Genomic DNA, 17,421 nt, shown 5'->3' with positions numbered 1-17,421 from the left:
CCCAGTCCGGCAGGTGGCTCTGTGGCTCCGTCTTCCACTGCTTGAGTTAGATGACAGCTCCTCTTCTTTCTCCAGACCTGCTGCTAGAAGGCCTCTTTATCTCCATAGGGCAGCTAATCTTCACCCTAAACTGACAAGGCAGTTATTGTCATCCTTATCAGTCTCCTCAGATGTCTAAACGGCTGGGCGGGTGGCCCTGGAGGCAGAGAGAGGGAGGTGACCGCCCAGTGTCTTCCAGCAGCCCCTGCTCAGCCTGTGGCTTTCTCACTGTCCTCGGGGAGGGTGGGGTCCAGCCCATGAGATCGTCCCACCCTGTCCTTGATCACAGCTGCAGGAATGGTCTCCTCCTCCTGACACCCAGCCCAGGGGATGGGATGCCTCCTCCCTCCTCCCCCACTTGCTGCTCACCGAGGGTGAAGGCCTGGGACCTGAGGCCTGGGGTCAGGGGTCAGGGGGCTGGGGGCTGGGGCACTTCCCCTCACAGTGGTGGTGCCTTGTCAGAGCCTGAGTCCACCTTGCAAAATGGTGAGGCTGTGGGTCCTCACCTTATTCGAGGATAAGGACCTTTTTGAAAAGTCGGAGGAAAGATGTGTTTGTTTTCCATGGAGCCTGAGTTGAGAACCCTGGGCTGGACACACTTCTTCCCCACTGTATATCTGAACTGTGTGCTCTGACAAGCACATGTGGAGGCTGATCACCCCCTGCTCCCCAACACATACACACAAACTGCCTGGTCAGGCCACAGACAGCGGCTGTCTGAGGCAGGTTTTAATGGAGCCCATGGTCCAGGGTGTAGCTTGTTCTGGGGTAAAGGAGCCGTGGACCCCATCCCTGGAGCCCCTTCCTCCCAGGTCTCTATATCCTCCATCTCTGAAGAGAGAAGTATGTGGAGCCCCTTCTGCTCCAATGCTGTCCTTAGTTTTTCCTTTGCTTGAGGTGTGATCAGATTCCACAAGCAGCTCTGCTTCTCTGTGAGCGCAGCCTGGGGCTCTGGGCTGGCTGGGGCTTCCTGAGACCAGGCCCCCTGCAGGCCCAGGGCCCTCCACCCCGTACCTTGTTCCCCTGCGGAAGCAAGGCCAGTCCCATAGGAAGTGTATGCTCTCCTCAAAAGTGTTAGTTGCTCAGTCATGTCCGACTCTGTGAGACCCCACGGACTGTAGCCCACCAGGCTCCTCTGTCCATGGGATTCTCCAGGCAAGAATCCTGGAGTGGATTGCCATTCCCTTTTCCAGGGAGTCTTCCTGATCCAGGGATCCAGCCTGAGTCTTCTGCGTTATAGGCAGATCCTTTACCATCTGAGCCACCAAGAGGTGACTGTCCTTATTATCTGTTGTGTCCACATCTGTACATTTCAGTCTTTTTCATAATCTGCCGAATCTCTTGAAGGCAAAGAGCCTGTGAGAGTGCAGTTGTTCCCTTTGGTCTGAGGACAATGATTAGTCTAATAGCTTCTTATTTCCCCTTTGTAGGTGTTAAACCTCTCGGAAAAGAGATATGACCTTACGAAGCTTAACCCAAAGGTAGGACCTTAGCCCTTTGTATATTCTGAATTTTGTTAAGTGTCTGTGATGCTTATCCTGCTCGTGCAAAAAGGTTATGTAGTAAGTCTCTGTGGAATATGACTTAATAACGGCTATTAGGAACTGTTCATATCCATGGCTTATTTTTTTCCTTAAAATTTTTTAGTTTTAAGTAGCTGCAATGTCACAGGAAACTGCAAAAATAATACAGGGCGATCCCACACACCCCTGACCCAGCTGTCTCCAGTAGTACTGTCTTGCACGACTTGTAGTAAAATACTGATGGCAGGAAGTTGACGTTGGTACAACCCACAGACTGTGTGCAACTTCCACTGGGTTTACATGTGGGGGGTGTGTGTGTGTCTGTCTGTCTGTCTGTGTGTGTGTCTGTGTGTGTGTCTCTGCCGTCTCATTCTATGTAGATTTACGTCTCCACTACCACAATCAAATCCAGACATTTGTACCTCAAAGATCTCCTTCCTGCCCTGTCTGTACAGCACACTCTCCCCTTCCATACATTATTATTCTTAATAACAAAGATTTAGGGGGGAAATTTTACGACTGTATAAGTGTAAGTTGTGGTATATATGATATATATATGCACATACTATATTTCATATGTTGGAGTATTTTGCAGCTATTAGGATAAGAAAATAGTATGGTAAATTGCCTGCTCGTTAACAAGGGCAGAATATAGAATTTATAGAATATAGTATTTCAGCTACATAGAAAAAGAATAAGGGATTCATCAGAATGTTATAGCTGATCACTCTGCATGGCAGAAGGGGTGTGTGCCTTTGCCTGCTTCCAGCATTTTTCTGAATTTTTCCATCAATACACAATTTCTATTGCTTTTATAATAAGACCGAACTCTGCCTCCCCCCTTCTTAAAAAAGGAAAGGAAAGCAAAAATAACAGCCCTGCGTGGCCCGCAGGCTTAGAGGTGGGATGTGTGTCAAGTGGCTGAGAGTTTGTGTTTTGGGGCACAGACTTTCTTTGTTCCTGAATTGTAACCAAGGTTTGAAGGCCTCCTCCCTCCCTCCTGGGCACATTCCTTTCTTTTGAGGAGTGTCACGTGTGATAGGCATCTCCCTCCCCGTAGTTATCTGCCCCTTGTATGGGGGAATGGCTCACCGCATTTTCCCAAACTGCGATTTGAGTCTGAAGAGAGGAATTTTGGCAGCAGCTCATGCCAAGAACTCCTGTTTCAGATCTCGCCAGGCCTGGGCCTCTCCCCATGAGCCATGCACCATTAGCAGCTCCTGAAAGCCCTTTCTAGAGTTGTCATTCCAGCTGCACAAAAGCAGATAAGACCGGGGAGTAGATGTCTCGTGGGGAAAATATAACCCTTCATATTTTTCTTTCCAGTAAAGGAGCCACAGTTCCCACTAAGTTTTAGGAAAGGAGCACACAGTGTTGTTCTATGTTATAAAATGAAATATTTTGCTAAATTAAAAAAAAAAGGTCTTGAGATGGCTTCATAGGGCTCCTTGAAGATGGACACCAGAAAGCCTCCTTTCTTTCCCATAGATTCTGGACGTGGGCTGGCCGGAGCTGCACGCGCCACCCCTGGATAAGGTGTGCACCATCTGCAAGGCGCAGGAGGCCTGGCTGAACAGCGACCCGCAACACGTTGTCGTCATTCACTGCAGGGTGAGCACCCGCTCGGGGGCCCAGGGGGAACTGCCTCTTCACCCTGATTGCCTGCTTCTTTAGGGTTTTGTGGTTAGGTTTTCATACGTATCCTAAGGGGAGGGAAATAGTCATCCAGCCTCCTGGAGTCTGGCTTCAGAATGTATAGGATTGAAGTTCCTAAATGCACAGTTGTACATGGTGAAGCTAAGGTGGGGGCCCCTGGGAGGTAATCCTTTCATTTTCATACGTTTTTTGCTTTTCATGGAAAACTCCTGTTTAAAAAGCAAAGGGTACTATTAAGGCATACGACGCTGGACTCTGTGCCACCTGAGTGATGCCAGTTGACTGGCATGAGACTGTGGGCAGGATGCTACTACAGGAGTCATATGGTCCTTTCCGAGCAGGCCAGCCTGGTGGGGTGGACGTGACATGTCCGTGCTTGCAGGGTGGCTGTGGGGATGTCGGTGCCTTGTCCTGGCTTCGTGACCTGCTCGGCACCCTTTTCCAGCCTCCTGGAACTGCCTCCCCTCTTACTTCTCTGGTTTCTCAACTGCCTTGGCTTGTTTGTAGCCTCTTCCTGCACTGCTCTGGATTCCTCAAATCTGATGCATTTTCCCAGACACCTTGAGCTCATGCAGCATGTGAGAGGAATGCTCAGAGAGGGTTGGGGGTTGAGGGGTGGGGCTCCGTCCCAGAAGAAGGGATCTGCCCCCTGCTCTTACTTTACACCATCAGGACATCTCGAAGATTCCACCTTGAAATGTTTCTTCCTTCAGACTTTTCATACTCAAAAGCTGCACAAAAGCCCTTTGCATCATGGACCTTAGTGTAAAAGAACCTTCCTTTTGAGTTATCAGACTTTCCAGGTGAGTTTCCTGCAAGGGTACTGAATGAGGAGGGCAGACAGCGGCTGATGGTGTTCAGAGCTCCCACACTCGGTGAATTCGATGGTCACTCGGCTGCGAGGAAAAGTCCCTGGGTGCACACACGGCGTTTGCTGCTCTCTGCTTCTGTTGCTTATTCTCATGTCAGATTCGATTACATTCTCCCACAAACAGCCAGGGAGCCCCACTAGTTCTCTTACTAAATTAAGTTAACCAGGGCTTTTATTCAAGGATTATGTTATATTAAGGTGCTTCTCTCCATATTTGTATTTTGGTGCAAGCTTAAAGAAAGAGACTCTTTTTTTTTTTCTTTTTCTTTAAACAATTCTTGTCAATTAAAACAAGCTCTGTATTTTTTTTTTTTTTTTTTTACTGTGTATGGCCTATTGATTTTTACATGTTAGGATACTGCTGGTAGGCCACTTTTGCCCAAGATCCCTTCATAGGCTTGTGAAGCAGTGGTCTTTAAACCACCCAGGGCACTGCAGTGCCCAGCGCTGGGGAGAAATGCCCTCCTGGGGCACCCAGACCTGCTGCCAGCTATGTCTCCCAGGGATTCTGGCTCTTAGACCTTGAAGTGCACCCTCTTCACCATCATTCCATTTCAACAGTTCACTTTTTTAATGAACTGAATTATAAAACTATTTACAATATCTGGGCCACAAGTGATGAACTTACCACGTAGGGTCCCCTAAAGCATCCTTTTCCTAAACTACGCTTGCCTTTTGAGACAAGTCTTGGTAGTGGGATTAACCGGGAATATGTTGAAACTTCCTGGAAACCATTTGCTCATCTCTTGCCCTATTCTGGTGGCCTGTGAACCCTTCTGGAGATGATTCAGGAAACACACCATGAGAGAGAAGCCCTCTTAATTTGAATTTATAGAGGTTGACTTCAAGGGAAATTCACCGTGGTTGCTGGGGGGTTGAGATTGCTTACTTCCCCCAAACCTGCCAGCCCTGCAGAATGGGCCCTTCCTGCCCACGAGTGCCAGGAATGGCATCCTGGCCTGGGGAGGGCAGGCAAGTACCAGACTGTGCGACTCTGTCTTCCCACTGGATGCAAACAGTGGTCTCTGTGTGTGCTTGTCCTCACCCTACCCACACTAATTTTCAGCAGAAATATCCTGTGATTCTCCTGGATGGTTGCACCCCCTCCACGTGGTTTAGTCTTGAGTTGTTGGTGGAGGATACTCACTGGGCCTTGTGTCATCAGTGATTTTTCTTAAGAACAGATAAAAGCTGTTCAGGTCCTAAAGAATGTTTCCTGTGCTTAAAGACATTCTGTCCATAATGAGCAGAATTAGAGATGGCGGCAGTGAAGTCCTCCATGTGCCTGACTTGGCGGAGATGTTGTTCCCTGCTGGTGAATTTATATAAGAAACATACTTGTAACTGTGCAGTTATAACTGCAGGTGCCAGGGTTCAGGACTGATGGTGCGTCTGCAATGAGTTTCTGAGGCACGTACTCAGTGTTCACGAGACAGAGAGGAAAACCCTCCTAGGGGATAGTCACACGCCAGGATTTTGACCTGAATTTCCTTTCTCGTTCCTTTTTAAGACTAGACAAAGGATCTGCCTACTGGTGACGCAGCCATTGTGGCCCATGTGATTCTAGATCACGGGCTGCTGACTCTTCTTGTAGGAGCCCAAACAGGGCTTTCCAGGCTTCGGGGCCCCACGGACTAGCCCACTGGCACTGCATATGGAAGTCACCCCAGAGGCACCGAAACTAACATGTCCCAGTCTCGTTCATTTGTGGACACTGACATTTGAACTTATTTCGTGTGTCACTGAAACACTGTTCTGATTTTTCTTCAAAGGTTTAGAAATGTTAAGACAGCTCTTAACTCCAAGGGGCACAGCTGGTGGGCAGAAGCAGCCAGTGGGCTGTGGTTTGCTGATCACTGTCCTGGGCCATGACAGTGTGTTTCAGAAGGTGGCAGTCCACAGTTCTGGTTGAGGTGGCTCATCACAGAGCTGTGGTGCTTCCAGAACCTTCTGTTGGTGATGTTGGTCTGAGGTCCTGCTGGGCTGCCTTGTCTGGACAGTGCGTGTCTATGGTTATGGACTGAGTGATGCATTTTCCATAAGGCTGCCTCGGAGGGGTGCCCCCTGTGGCGGTGCAGGGCTGGTGCCCATGATGCTGTGAGGTGGCAGCACCCTGAGATTGGCCGTCCTACTCCTCTGGACTTCTCTGGGCTCTGTGTGCAGCCCTCAAAGCCCTCAGCTTATAAATGGGGCATTCGGATCTCTCTCACCTGGGTGATTAAGTCGCACCAATGGCTTCCACCAACAGTTTTTTTCTGGCCTCACTGGGAAATGAGGAACTGACTGGCCACCTCTGTGCAGACCTGGCCTTGGGCGCATCATCAGATGGCCTGGTTAGCACCTGCTCCTGCTGTTAGTACCCCATGCGTGTGTTCTCTGCTGAGCTGGGTGCTGCCGTCCCTCAGAACAGGGACCAGACGAGGGTAATGCTGACTTCTCTGTCAAAGCAGGCTCTTTGTCATCCTGTGAAGAAAGCAGTGCTTTCCTGTTCTAATGACCTCTCTTCCCTCTCCTGCAGGGTGGAAAGGGACGCATCGGCGTGGTCATATCATCTTACATGCACTTCACCAATGTCTCGGCCAGGTAGGAGGGAAGTGTCCTTGCTGCCATGGGCGTTGGGATGCTCTGAGGCTGGGTAGGCAGGAGGCGGACCCCTTGGAGCTGACTTGGAGACCAAGGCTCATGTCCCTGGTGCCTAGAAACCTAGCTGCAGCTGAAGGTGTAAGCTCGTGAGAAAGACACTTTCCTCAATGAGCAGCTATGTGTGATTCACACTGAAAGCTTCAGGGAGGCATCACCGATAAAGCAAGTGCACTGTCAATCTGTGACAAGGCTGATGGGGACAGACATTAGTATTAGTAAAACCAAAGCAATGCTTCTCACTGGACACCTCACAATCTGCACGTATCCATGGCGGTGGCCACGGCTGCCGTGGTGTACATGCACTGGGCCTCTGGGAAGTACTTTGCATATTTCCTTTTTCTTGCTCAGTCCTCCCAAGTAATCCAGAAGGGGTAGTCATCACTCCCATTTTACAGATGAGGACACTGAGACTTGGCGGACTTAAGACTGCTCGGGATCTCAATAAGCAGGAAGCCAGATCTGGTCCGATTCCCGGGAGGTGCTGCCATAGGCATAGGGTTGCTGCGCACAGGAGGTGGGTCCTGTCCACTGGGGATGACAGGCACTGCGAGGCCCGTGAGTGAGGCCCCAGCTGCGTGCCAGGCCTCCTGGCGCTGGGTACACTGGTAGACCCAGAGGCAGCCCGAGCACACGTCTCCACTCACAGAGATCCAGTTCAGAAATGTCGTTCTTTCTGGGTGTTGCATCTGCGTTGGCCCTCTCTGTTCAATGGCCACTTTGTGAAGTATGAACTACTCCGTTCTGAGGAAATATAAGCCTATTCATATGAGCCGATAAACCCTTTCCTTTCTAGCATTAAGGAATGAAATTTGACTTTCCAAATGTTTTCTGTGGAAACAAATTGGAGAGCTCATGCCTGCCAGGCAGGAAACCCAACCCTCCAGTGAAAGTCAGATCCTTTCTTGGTGATAATAAGCACTTGTGTGTGTGTGTGCCAGACAAATTGAGATTCCTGCTCACGTCACATCCCTCTGGTCAGAGAGCAGATTTCATTCACCTGGCGGGGTCTGGACAGAGGCCACCTTGCATTTGTGCTCACAACAGCACAGCTCTGTCTAGAACCAGAGTTTCATGTGCCATGGACGGTCCTGGCATTTTTGGAAAGCATGGAGACTGGGCTTTTTTTCGCTATAAGCTTATCACTGATACTCTCTCTAAATGCCCCACTTTTTTTCTGAATAACTGAAGTGTGTCTCAGCTGCACGTGTGAGGCAATTCACATGAAAGGCTCTAAACTTCGGGGTCCTCACCTGGGAAGCAGGGCTGATGGCTGTTCCTTGCAGGGTTTTTTTGACAATTCCATGTGTTGTTGCATGAAAGGCGCTTGCAGCATCAGTGCTGGTATGGGCTGATGTCAGTCCTGCTGGCACTAGTAGATAAGATAGTATTAAGTGCTCTTCGCTAAAGTGAAGTGACACTACCAAGATTTTTGTAACACGATTTTCTGAATTGACACTTTCCTAATTGGCGGCTGCATGGTTGGCTACTTGGTGAATAGAATATTATGTATTTAAGCATTTACCAGTATTGCCTATCCAGGTTGTTTGCAATTTTTCCTTAGAATTTCAGTTGCTTCTTTCTCATGATTTTATACACTGAAGTATGCCCTGATAACAGAGTCTCATAATTACACCTTTGATCATTTCTACTATTTTTATTTTCCCCTTAGATAGTATTCCCTCAAGTAGTGTAATCATAGGGACTATTGAAGGCCTTTGTCACACAGTGTGTCCAGATCAGAATAGACACTTCCAAGTCGCAAAGTGAAGGAAGAAAAACATTCTGGTACCAGCACGAGGAAGATAAGAGTTCATAAAGATAGAGTCAGTGCTAATATTATGAATATTGGTACTGACATTAACAAAGCTTCCCTGGTGGCTCAGATGGTAACGGATCTGCCTGTGTTGCAGGAGACCCAGGTTCAAGCTCTGGGGTAGGAAGAGCTCCTGGGAGAAGGGAATGGCTACCCAGTCCAGTATTCTTACCTGGAGAATCCCATGGACAGAGGACCCTGGTGGGCTACAGTCCATGGGTTGCAAAAAATTGAACATGACTGAGTCACTGCTGCTGCTGCTGCTAAGTCGCTTTAGTCGTGTCTGACTCTGTGCGACCCCATAGACGGCAGCCCACCAGACTCCCCCATCCCAGGGATTCTCCAAGCAAGAACACTGGAGTGGGTTGCCATTTCCTTCTCCAATGGATGAAAGTGAAAAGTGAAAGAAGTCGCTCAGTTGTGTCCGACTCTGTGTGACCCCATAGACGGCAGCCCACCACGCTCCCCCGTCCCTGGGATTTTCTAGGCAAAAGTACTGGAGTGGGGTGCCATCGCCTTCTCTGGACTGAGTCACTAAGCAGTGATATTAACGCTGAACATAAACAGTGGCCAAAATGCATTGTCAGCATTTAATAAAACAAGTGAATTCCAGAAAAAGGAACACTTAAAAATGTATAGGTGAATATGTAATTGTACTTTTCATTCTAAAAAACACGTGCGTCCGGTATGTTAAACATGCAGTGCTCAAGTGACCCTTGTTTTTGTGCAGCCCCACCAACCAGCCCCTTATTTAGACAAAGTTGTTACTTTAGACGGTTGTTTAGGCAGTTAGGACACCAGGCCTGTGCCCACCTGCGAGCAATGGCAGATGGGTGGTTATCCTGTCAGGACAGTATCCTGTGATTATTCTGGGTTGTACATGCAGCACAGAAAGTGCCACATGCTAGGATCAGGTGCTGCTGTTTAAACGGGGGACTTCAGGCCTGGCTTCCCCTGCAGGCCGGGCTTCCACTTGGCCTGGAACATCTTCCTGGAGGAGATGAGGCCTGAGAAGAGATGCTAAAGTGGGTGTGCCCGCAGAGGGACTGTAGCGAAATGGAGCTACAGTAGTAGTGCTAGCTACTCAGAACAACCTCAGGGCCTGTCCGTTGTTACACCCCACCTCCCACCCCTTCATGGCCGTGGAGTTAAATCTCTCTCTGTCTCTGCTTCCCCAGTGCTGACCAGGCCCTTGACAGATTCGCAATGAAGAAGTTTTATGATGATAAACTTGCAGCTTTAATGCAGCCATCCCAGAAACGGTATGTATCTGTCCCACAGCCAGAAGGAAAGGTGGAATGAGATCTTACATTAAAAAATGTAGGGACGGAAGATACACCCCCTCTGACCAGCTGTGATTAGGAGGCGGGGATTGTTGGTGTCCAGTGGTGAGTGACAAGCCACCCTGTGTGGGGATGCAGGGAGCCCCTCACCCCGGCTGACTCCGGTGTGGTTTCAGGGCTCCCTCCCCACACGCTCGGCCATCAAGTCTCCTGCGCTCCCAGCTGGTGCTGATGCTGTTACTGTGTTGGAACTGGTTTCTTTCTCCTGAGCAGGGGTCTGTGAACTGTGTCTGTAAGGGGCTGGATGGTGGATGTGCTGGGCTTTGCAGGCCAAGTGGTCTCTGGCACGGCCCCTGTAAACAAGAGGGGCTGTGGGTGGTAGAAGCCGGTGAAAGCAGCTTATCACCAACAAAGCTGTTGACACACTCAGGTTCCTTAGTCGGCCAGCTTCAGAGGACCAGGAGTCCTCCTCCTTGGTCTCCTCGGCCCACGTCCCCGTGTCTCCTGCTTAGCATGGCCCCTGGCACATGCTGCGGTGGGACCCTGGGGAGCAGACTTACTTTGGCTTCTGGCCCCCAGGTGAATCCATGCTGTCTCCAGGCCCAGGTGGAGAAGAATCGGAGGAGGGTCAGGTGCGTGGCCTGAGAGGGGCCTCAGCCACTTGTCTTTCAGACCTACTTCCTCTTCAGATGGGGACATGGCGCCAAGAACACTGTTTTTACTTCAAAGCAAATGGCAGGGCATTTGCTCAAGAATTGCCAGGGCTATCGCCAAGATGGTTTTCCTGCCCCTCGCATCTCTTCCCACCAGGACCAGCGGGCTGGGTCAGTGGACTTGGGAGGACTGAAAGCTTCATTGCTATCCAGGGGGCATAGGCACAGGGGGTTTTTGTCCAGAGCCGATTTGAGGTATTTCCATTTGGGAAAGGGATTTCCAGGGTCACCAGAGGCACTGCCTACTTCTTCCTGGCTGTTCCCCTGGCAGGTCTGTTTGTGGACCAGAATGTGTTGTGGGTGTGAGATGGTGGGTTGGAGCCTGGCTGTGCCCTGCTCTGAACAGAGGCCCCACAGGGCATGTGAGTTGCCTTGGAAAAACCAGCATTTCATTAGTACTACAGTTAAACAGCCCCTTGATCTATTTTGAACCAGTAAGTGTCATTTCTTGGTTGAGCAGTTTCCAGAATGGTTACATTCATGTGAGCCCCTATGTGAGATGTGAGGGAAAACGGGGTGACCCACCTCAAAACTCAGCATACACCAGGGAAGGATATTTGTCTTATTTTCTTCTTTTTATTCTTATTACTTACTATAGCTTAAAAAAAAAAATTATTATGTTTTGGAGTATAGCTAATTTGGGCTTCCCTGGTAGCTCAGCTGGTAAAGAATCGGCCTGCAATGAGGGAGATCCCAGTTTAATTCCTGGGTTGGGAAGATCCCCTAGAGGAGGTCATGGCAACCCACTCTAGTATTCTTGCCTAGAGAATCTCCACGGACAGAGAAGCCTGGTGGGCTACAGTTCATGGAGTTGCAAAGAGTCGGACACAGCTGAATGCCTAAGCACAGCACAGGATAGCTAATTTAACAATGTTATGATAATTTCAGGTGGACGGCAGAGGAACTCACCCATACATATGCATGCATCCATTCTCCCCCAAATTCCCCTCCCATCCAGGCTGCCACATAACATTGAGCAGAGTTCCCTGTGTTGTACCATAGTTCCTTGTTGGTTATCCATTTTAAATAAACAGTGTGGACCTGTCCATTCCAAACTCCCTAACTATCACTTCCCCTATCCTCCCTACCCCTCCCCACCCCGGCAACCTGTAAGTTCATTCTCTAAGTCTGTGAATCTGTTTCTGTTTTGTACATAAGTTCATTTGTATCAAGCCTTTTCAGATTCCACATATTAATATAAGGGATATCATGCGATGTTTCTGCTGCAGCTTTTTAATACCATTGAAGGAGTGTGGAAAAAGGGAAGTATCTTCTCACTTTAACTTGCCCATGGTTCTCCCACATGATTACACAGCAAAAGCTGTAATATTGACATTGATGAGGGTGGCGTGGGTTAAACCTAGCATTTCGAGGCTGATCTTCCTGCTCCCTCAGAATAGGGGATCTTATCCTGACAGCACTTGCCTCAGAAGATGCTCGCCACCTCATAACGGAGCGGGTTCATGACTGAGTGAAAGAATAGGTACGTCTGGAGGAATATTTGAGACCTGGAGGATGTGCAATGACCGCTCATGTGGGGACAGATTCAGCGATGGTGGGACCATCATTGTGGTCCCAAAGCCCGAAGAGGAGCTCTGCAGGCTATTTTAGGACTGAGCTCAAGAAACCTTTTCAAAAACAATCTTGGGATGAGCGTGGATTAGAGAACAGATTTATGGACATGGGGGTGGGGGGAGGGAGAGGGTGAAATGTATGGTGAGAGTAACATGGAAACTTACAATACCATGTGTAAAACAGATAGCCAGTGGAAACTTGTTGTATGACTTAGGGAACTCAAACAGGGGCTCTATGACAATCTAGAAGGATGGGATCTGGAGGGAGATAGGCGGGGGGTTCGGGAGGGAGGGGACATGGGTGCACTTATGGCTGGCTGATTCTTGTTGATGTTTGACAGAAAACAAAATTCTGTAAAACAGTTATCCTTCAATTAAAAATAAATAATGGGTTGATGAGCTGGAGAGGCTGGAGCCCATTTGATGGGTGGTGGATTCTCTGTCACTTTGGGCCTCACTCCTAAAAACCGCTGAGCAGTTGACCTGCAGCGGCTCGGCCAGCAGCGGCTGTTGGAGACTGCCTGCTTCCAGCAGAATTCCTCAGGCAAGAGCACTTATCTCTCCCTGCACCTTTTGCCTTGAGCAAGCCTCAGGAGCAGCTTGAGGCCACCCCCAAGTAACCTCCTGTGGGGATGATGAACCTTCTGCTTCAGAGAGGCACCCATGACCTTGGAGGCCCTTTCACTTTGACAAGTAATTAAGGAAAACCCTCCTACAGCCTTAGTTGTCAACAGCATCATGGAAGTCATGACTTAAATGATGAAATTTTCTGACTTCCTTTTCTTCTCCCCTTTTCCTTTCCTTCTGTGAAGGAGTTGGGAGTGAGTCCCATTACTTTGGGTTTGTTTAGCGGGGAGAATGACAGGTGACTGGCTTGCTCTTTGGGACAGCAAATATCTCCTGAGAGTTCGGGGAAGAAGAGATACTCCGGAAGTCCTGGGTGAGGTTTGTTCCTGTGTCCCCTGAGGTAGAGGAAGAGAAGCCAGAAGTCTGGGCGTACAGAAAGCAAGATTGGATTCCTAGGTGTTTCTCATAGCCTGAAAAGTTCCCCAACATTGCAGCATTCTTTGATACTTCAGTCCCTTGGACAGCCAGGAGATTAAACCAGTCAATCTTAAAGGAAATCAGTCCTGAATATTCATCGGAAGGATTGATGCTGAAGCTGAAGTTCCAGTACTTTGGCCCCCTGATGTGAAGAGCTGACTCATTGGAAAAGACCCTGATGCTGGGAAAGGTTGAGGGCAAGCGGAGAATGGGGTGACAGAGGATGAAATGGTTGATGGCATCCATCATCGACTCAGTGGACATGAGTTTAAGCAAACTCTGGGAGATAATGGAGGACAGGGAAGCCTGGCATGCTGCAGTCCATGGGGTTGCAAAGAGTCGGACACGACTTAGGGACTGAACAACAACCTCAGAACCCCCACAGTCCTCTTTTTTCCAGGTCACACTCAGGTGGCCTAGAGTGGAGCTTCTCAGCCACTCATCTGAGAGACTTATAAGGGTATGAAAGAGTTCTGGGACAGCAGGATGAGGCCCCCCCGAAGAAAAATTCATGAAAAATTCATTTTACTGTACAGAGGTTTTCTTTACCCCTCCCGCACCACACACACTGATGGGTGGTGCACAGAGGGGAGGTGGGCTTGATTCATGGTGTCGAGTGTCCCATCGCACACAGCCAAGAGTGCCTCCCTGGACTGAGGCCACAGTCACTGTGGGATCTGGAGTTTCAGATTTGCCAATTAGAGTTGCCTGGAGGAAGGCCCCCGAGAAGGGCAAGGAGCCTGTGCTGTCCTCCTTGGCCATGTCAACCTGTTTGGGTTCTGGGTGGTAGGCTGGGGTGACAGGCAAGGCCCCTAGGCTTACATCAGCTTGTTTATTTCAGCCATCAGCCACGGCTAGGGGGAACAGGCAAGGGTGCTATCTCCACTCGGTCCACACACTTTACAAAAGTAAATATACAAATGACCTTGTCACTCGTCCCTCTCTTAGGGGGTAGATAGTGACATGGGTTGGTGTCAGGTTTTCTTCAAAGGCTGTTCTGATGGCAGCCAGGCTGCTAACAAACGTTATGCTAACTTTTGCAATATCACAAAATCCAAAACTTGTACTCAGAAGTTATACACTGTATCCCATGAACAAGTAACCAGAAATGACTTCAGTTCCACAAAGTTAGGCAATAAAGTTGCTGAAAAGTAGCACTACTCCTGCTGCTTCTGCTGCTGAGTCGCTTCAGTCGTGTCCCTCTCTGGGCGACCCCAAGGACAGCAGCCCACCAGGCTCCCCTGTCCCTGGGATTCTCCAGGCAAGAACACTGGAATGGGTTGTCATTTCCTTCTCCAATGCATGAAAGTGAAAAGTGAAAGGGAAGTCGCTCAGTCTTGTCCGACTCTTAGCCACCCCGTGGACTGCTCTAACGAATAGAAAATACCCTGAAATGGATAAAATAATTTTATATTTTTTCCTTATTAAGAAAGCATGTGAAGGAAGGCGTGAGTTGCATTGTACAATATTTTTGTCTTTGATTTACCTAACTATGAATCCATATAAAGCAGATTTTTATAAAGGGCAGATGAGAACTGTAGACCGGGAGCTTGATTGCAGTGGTTCAGTGATGAACTGGTCAGAAGGGCAGATGTCCAGGATCGCCTTCCTCCCCTCTGTCTCTAACCCTGTGTGAGTGTGAACCCTGGTCTTCCAGCTCCTACTTCTCTGGTGATGTTGACACTGCTCCTCAAAGAAGCACCTTCTCACGCTCCCTCTGGCCACTGGGCGGCAGTGCTGGCCAGGCTGTGTCAGTGCAAGGGGCAGACCCTCCATGTTTGCATCCAAAAGTGAATCGGGGACTTCCCTGGGGGCGCAGTGGATGAAAATTCACATGCCAATGCAGGGACACCGGTTTAATCCCTGGTCTGGGAAGATTCCACATGCTGCGGGGCAACTGAGCCTGTGTGCCACCGTTAGAGAGCCCATGTACCACAACTGCTGAGCCTGTGCTCTAGAGCCCGTGAGCCAAAACTACTGAGCCTGTGTGTACTAAAGCCCCCGAGCCTAGAGCCTGTGCTCTTCAGCAGGAGAGACCACCACACCGAGAAGCCCACGCACCGCAATGAAGAATAGCCCCTGCTCACCGTCACTGAGAAAGCCCGCGCGCAGCAACAAAGTTCCAGCACAAAGAAGGAGAAAGAGTGAAACAGAAACTGACCACCCCTGCCGTCCGTGATGCCTGGTCTGTGTTTTGGTGGATCCCTGAGATGTCCAGACTGAAGGGCCACCTTGCCTGGAGCGGTCAGTGCAGACTGAGCAAATGGCCAGGTGCCTGTGGAGTAAACACGGCGGCCGGGCCGCTGACAAGGCCAAGGAAGCGGGTTGCGTGGTGACCAGGGCTGCCCAGCGCTGGAAGAGGGGAGACTGCTGTCCAGAGTGGGCAGGGATTCCCAACCCCAGTTCAGCATCCCTTTTCATATGCTCACAAGCAGGGGGCCGGCGAACCCAGAAATCTGCAGTGCATGGCATTCAGGTGATTAAATATAGGTGCACAGGTCACCTGAACATTCCCGTGTCTGCCCGCAGTGGAATCGAGGCATCTGTTGTTCAAATGGAAGATAAAACGAAAAGGCCTGTGGAGCCATCTGGTGGTCAGAGCCCTGCAGCCATGGCCTGGCTTCGCGGCCTCAGGACCCCCAGGGCTTCCATCTGGTCTCTGTGCTTGGATGAGTGAGGTTTTGTCCTCTTTTGAAAGGGAAGAGTGTTTTGCCACCAGGAAAATGTGAATACCATCAAGGGCACCTAAGTTGAAGCTAGCATTTTTTTTTTTTTTATAAAAGGGTGGCTTTTAAGTAGAGTTTTTAACTTTATTTTTAAAATTTACTGGTTATTTCCTTTTGTTCAGTTTGCTTTGTATGCAAATTCAACTGCTTGAGATAATGGACTACATCTGAGTTGCTGGAATAAATTAGATATTTTAAAAAATTTAGATGTACTTGACTAATGACATTGTGTAAATTTAAGGTGTATGACATGTTTTTTAAAATTTATTTTGAAATTTGATTTTAATCGGAGGGTAATTGCTTTACAATATTGTGTTGGTTTCTGCCATATATCAGCATGAATCAGCCATAGGTATGCACATGTCTCCTCCCTCTTGAACCTCCCTTCTGCCTCCTACCCCATCCCATCCCTCTAAGGAGCTCAGCCTGGTAGTCTGTGACAACCTATTCATTTTATTTTTTGACTGCCTGGAATCTTGATTGCTTTGTGCAAGCTTTCTCTGGTTGCGGCAAGTGGGGACTACTCTTTGTTGCAATGCACGGCTTCAGTTGTGGCACACAGGCTTAGTTGCTCTGTGGCAGGTGGACTCTTCTGGGACTGGGAATCCAACCCATGTCCTCTGCATTGGCAGGTGGGTTCTTAACCACTGCACTACCAGGGAAGTCCTAAGTGGTATGACGTGTTAGTTTGATGCATTCATATATTGTAGTATGATAGCTATTGTAGTCATAATTAGCACCTCTGTCATATTACATAATTATAATTTATTTTTAGTGGTTGGAACAATTAAGTTCTATCTCTTAGCAAGTTTGATAATTATAATATACAAATATATTATACAAATATATAAATATACATATATACATTATACATATACATAATATATTTGATAAATATAAATATATTTGATAAATATAATATACAATGTCTATATTTACTATGCTCATGCTGGTGTTTATATATATAAATATATACAAGTATATTATACAAATGTATTATCAAATATAATATATCTGATAAATATAATATACAGTGTCTATATTTACTATGCTCATGCTGGTGTTTATATATATAAATATATACAAGTATATTATACAAATATATAAATATATTATACATATATACATATGTATTATACATAATATACAAATATATTTATATATAAATATACAAATATATTTATCAAATATATTTGATAAATATAAATATATTTGATAAATGTAATATACAGTGTTTGTATTTACTATGCTCATGCTGGTGTTGTGTTGCTTTAGTCGTGTGCAACTCTTTTGTGACCCCATGGACTGTGGCTCACTAGGCTCCTCTGTCCATGGGATTCTCCAAGCAAGAACACTGCAGTGAGCTGCCACAGCCTCCTCCAGGGAACCTGCATCTCTTGTGTCTCCTGCATTGCAGGCGGATTCTTTATGGCTAAGCAATGGGGAAGCCCATACTTACCATACTGTGCATTATATTTCTAGGGCATATTTACTGCTCATTGTAAGCGTGTACCCTTTCAAAATTCTGTTCTGTCC

The 17,421-nt window shown here is 48.1% G+C and overlaps 1 protein-coding gene across 6 annotated transcripts in view; it reads left to right on the top strand.

The window, feature by feature from the left end:
* TNS3 (tensin 3) overlaps positions 1 to 17,421 on the top strand; it is a 223,773-nt gene that overhangs the window by 104,987 nt on the left and 101,365 nt on the right. For all 6 annotated transcript variants that reach the window (XM_018047057.1, XM_018047055.1, XM_018047052.1 and 3 more), the window contains 4 exons: positions 1,470 to 1,520; positions 3,051 to 3,173; positions 6,608 to 6,672; positions 9,724 to 9,807. In XM_018047057.1, the coding sequence (XP_017902546.1) occupies positions 1,470 to 1,520; positions 3,051 to 3,173; positions 6,608 to 6,672; positions 9,724 to 9,807 (323 nt within the window). The remainder of the gene's footprint in view (positions 1 to 1,469; positions 1,521 to 3,050; positions 3,174 to 6,607; positions 6,673 to 9,723; positions 9,808 to 17,421) is intronic.

The sequence above is a fragment of the Capra hircus genome, chromosome 4 (assembly GCF_001704415.2).
Source record: "Capra hircus breed San Clemente chromosome 4, ASM170441v1, whole genome shotgun sequence".
NCBI lineage: Eukaryota > Metazoa > Chordata > Mammalia > Artiodactyla > Bovidae > Capra > Capra hircus.
Note: the sequence above shows the minus strand (reverse complement) of the source record. Positions and strands in the feature narration are given on the sequence as shown.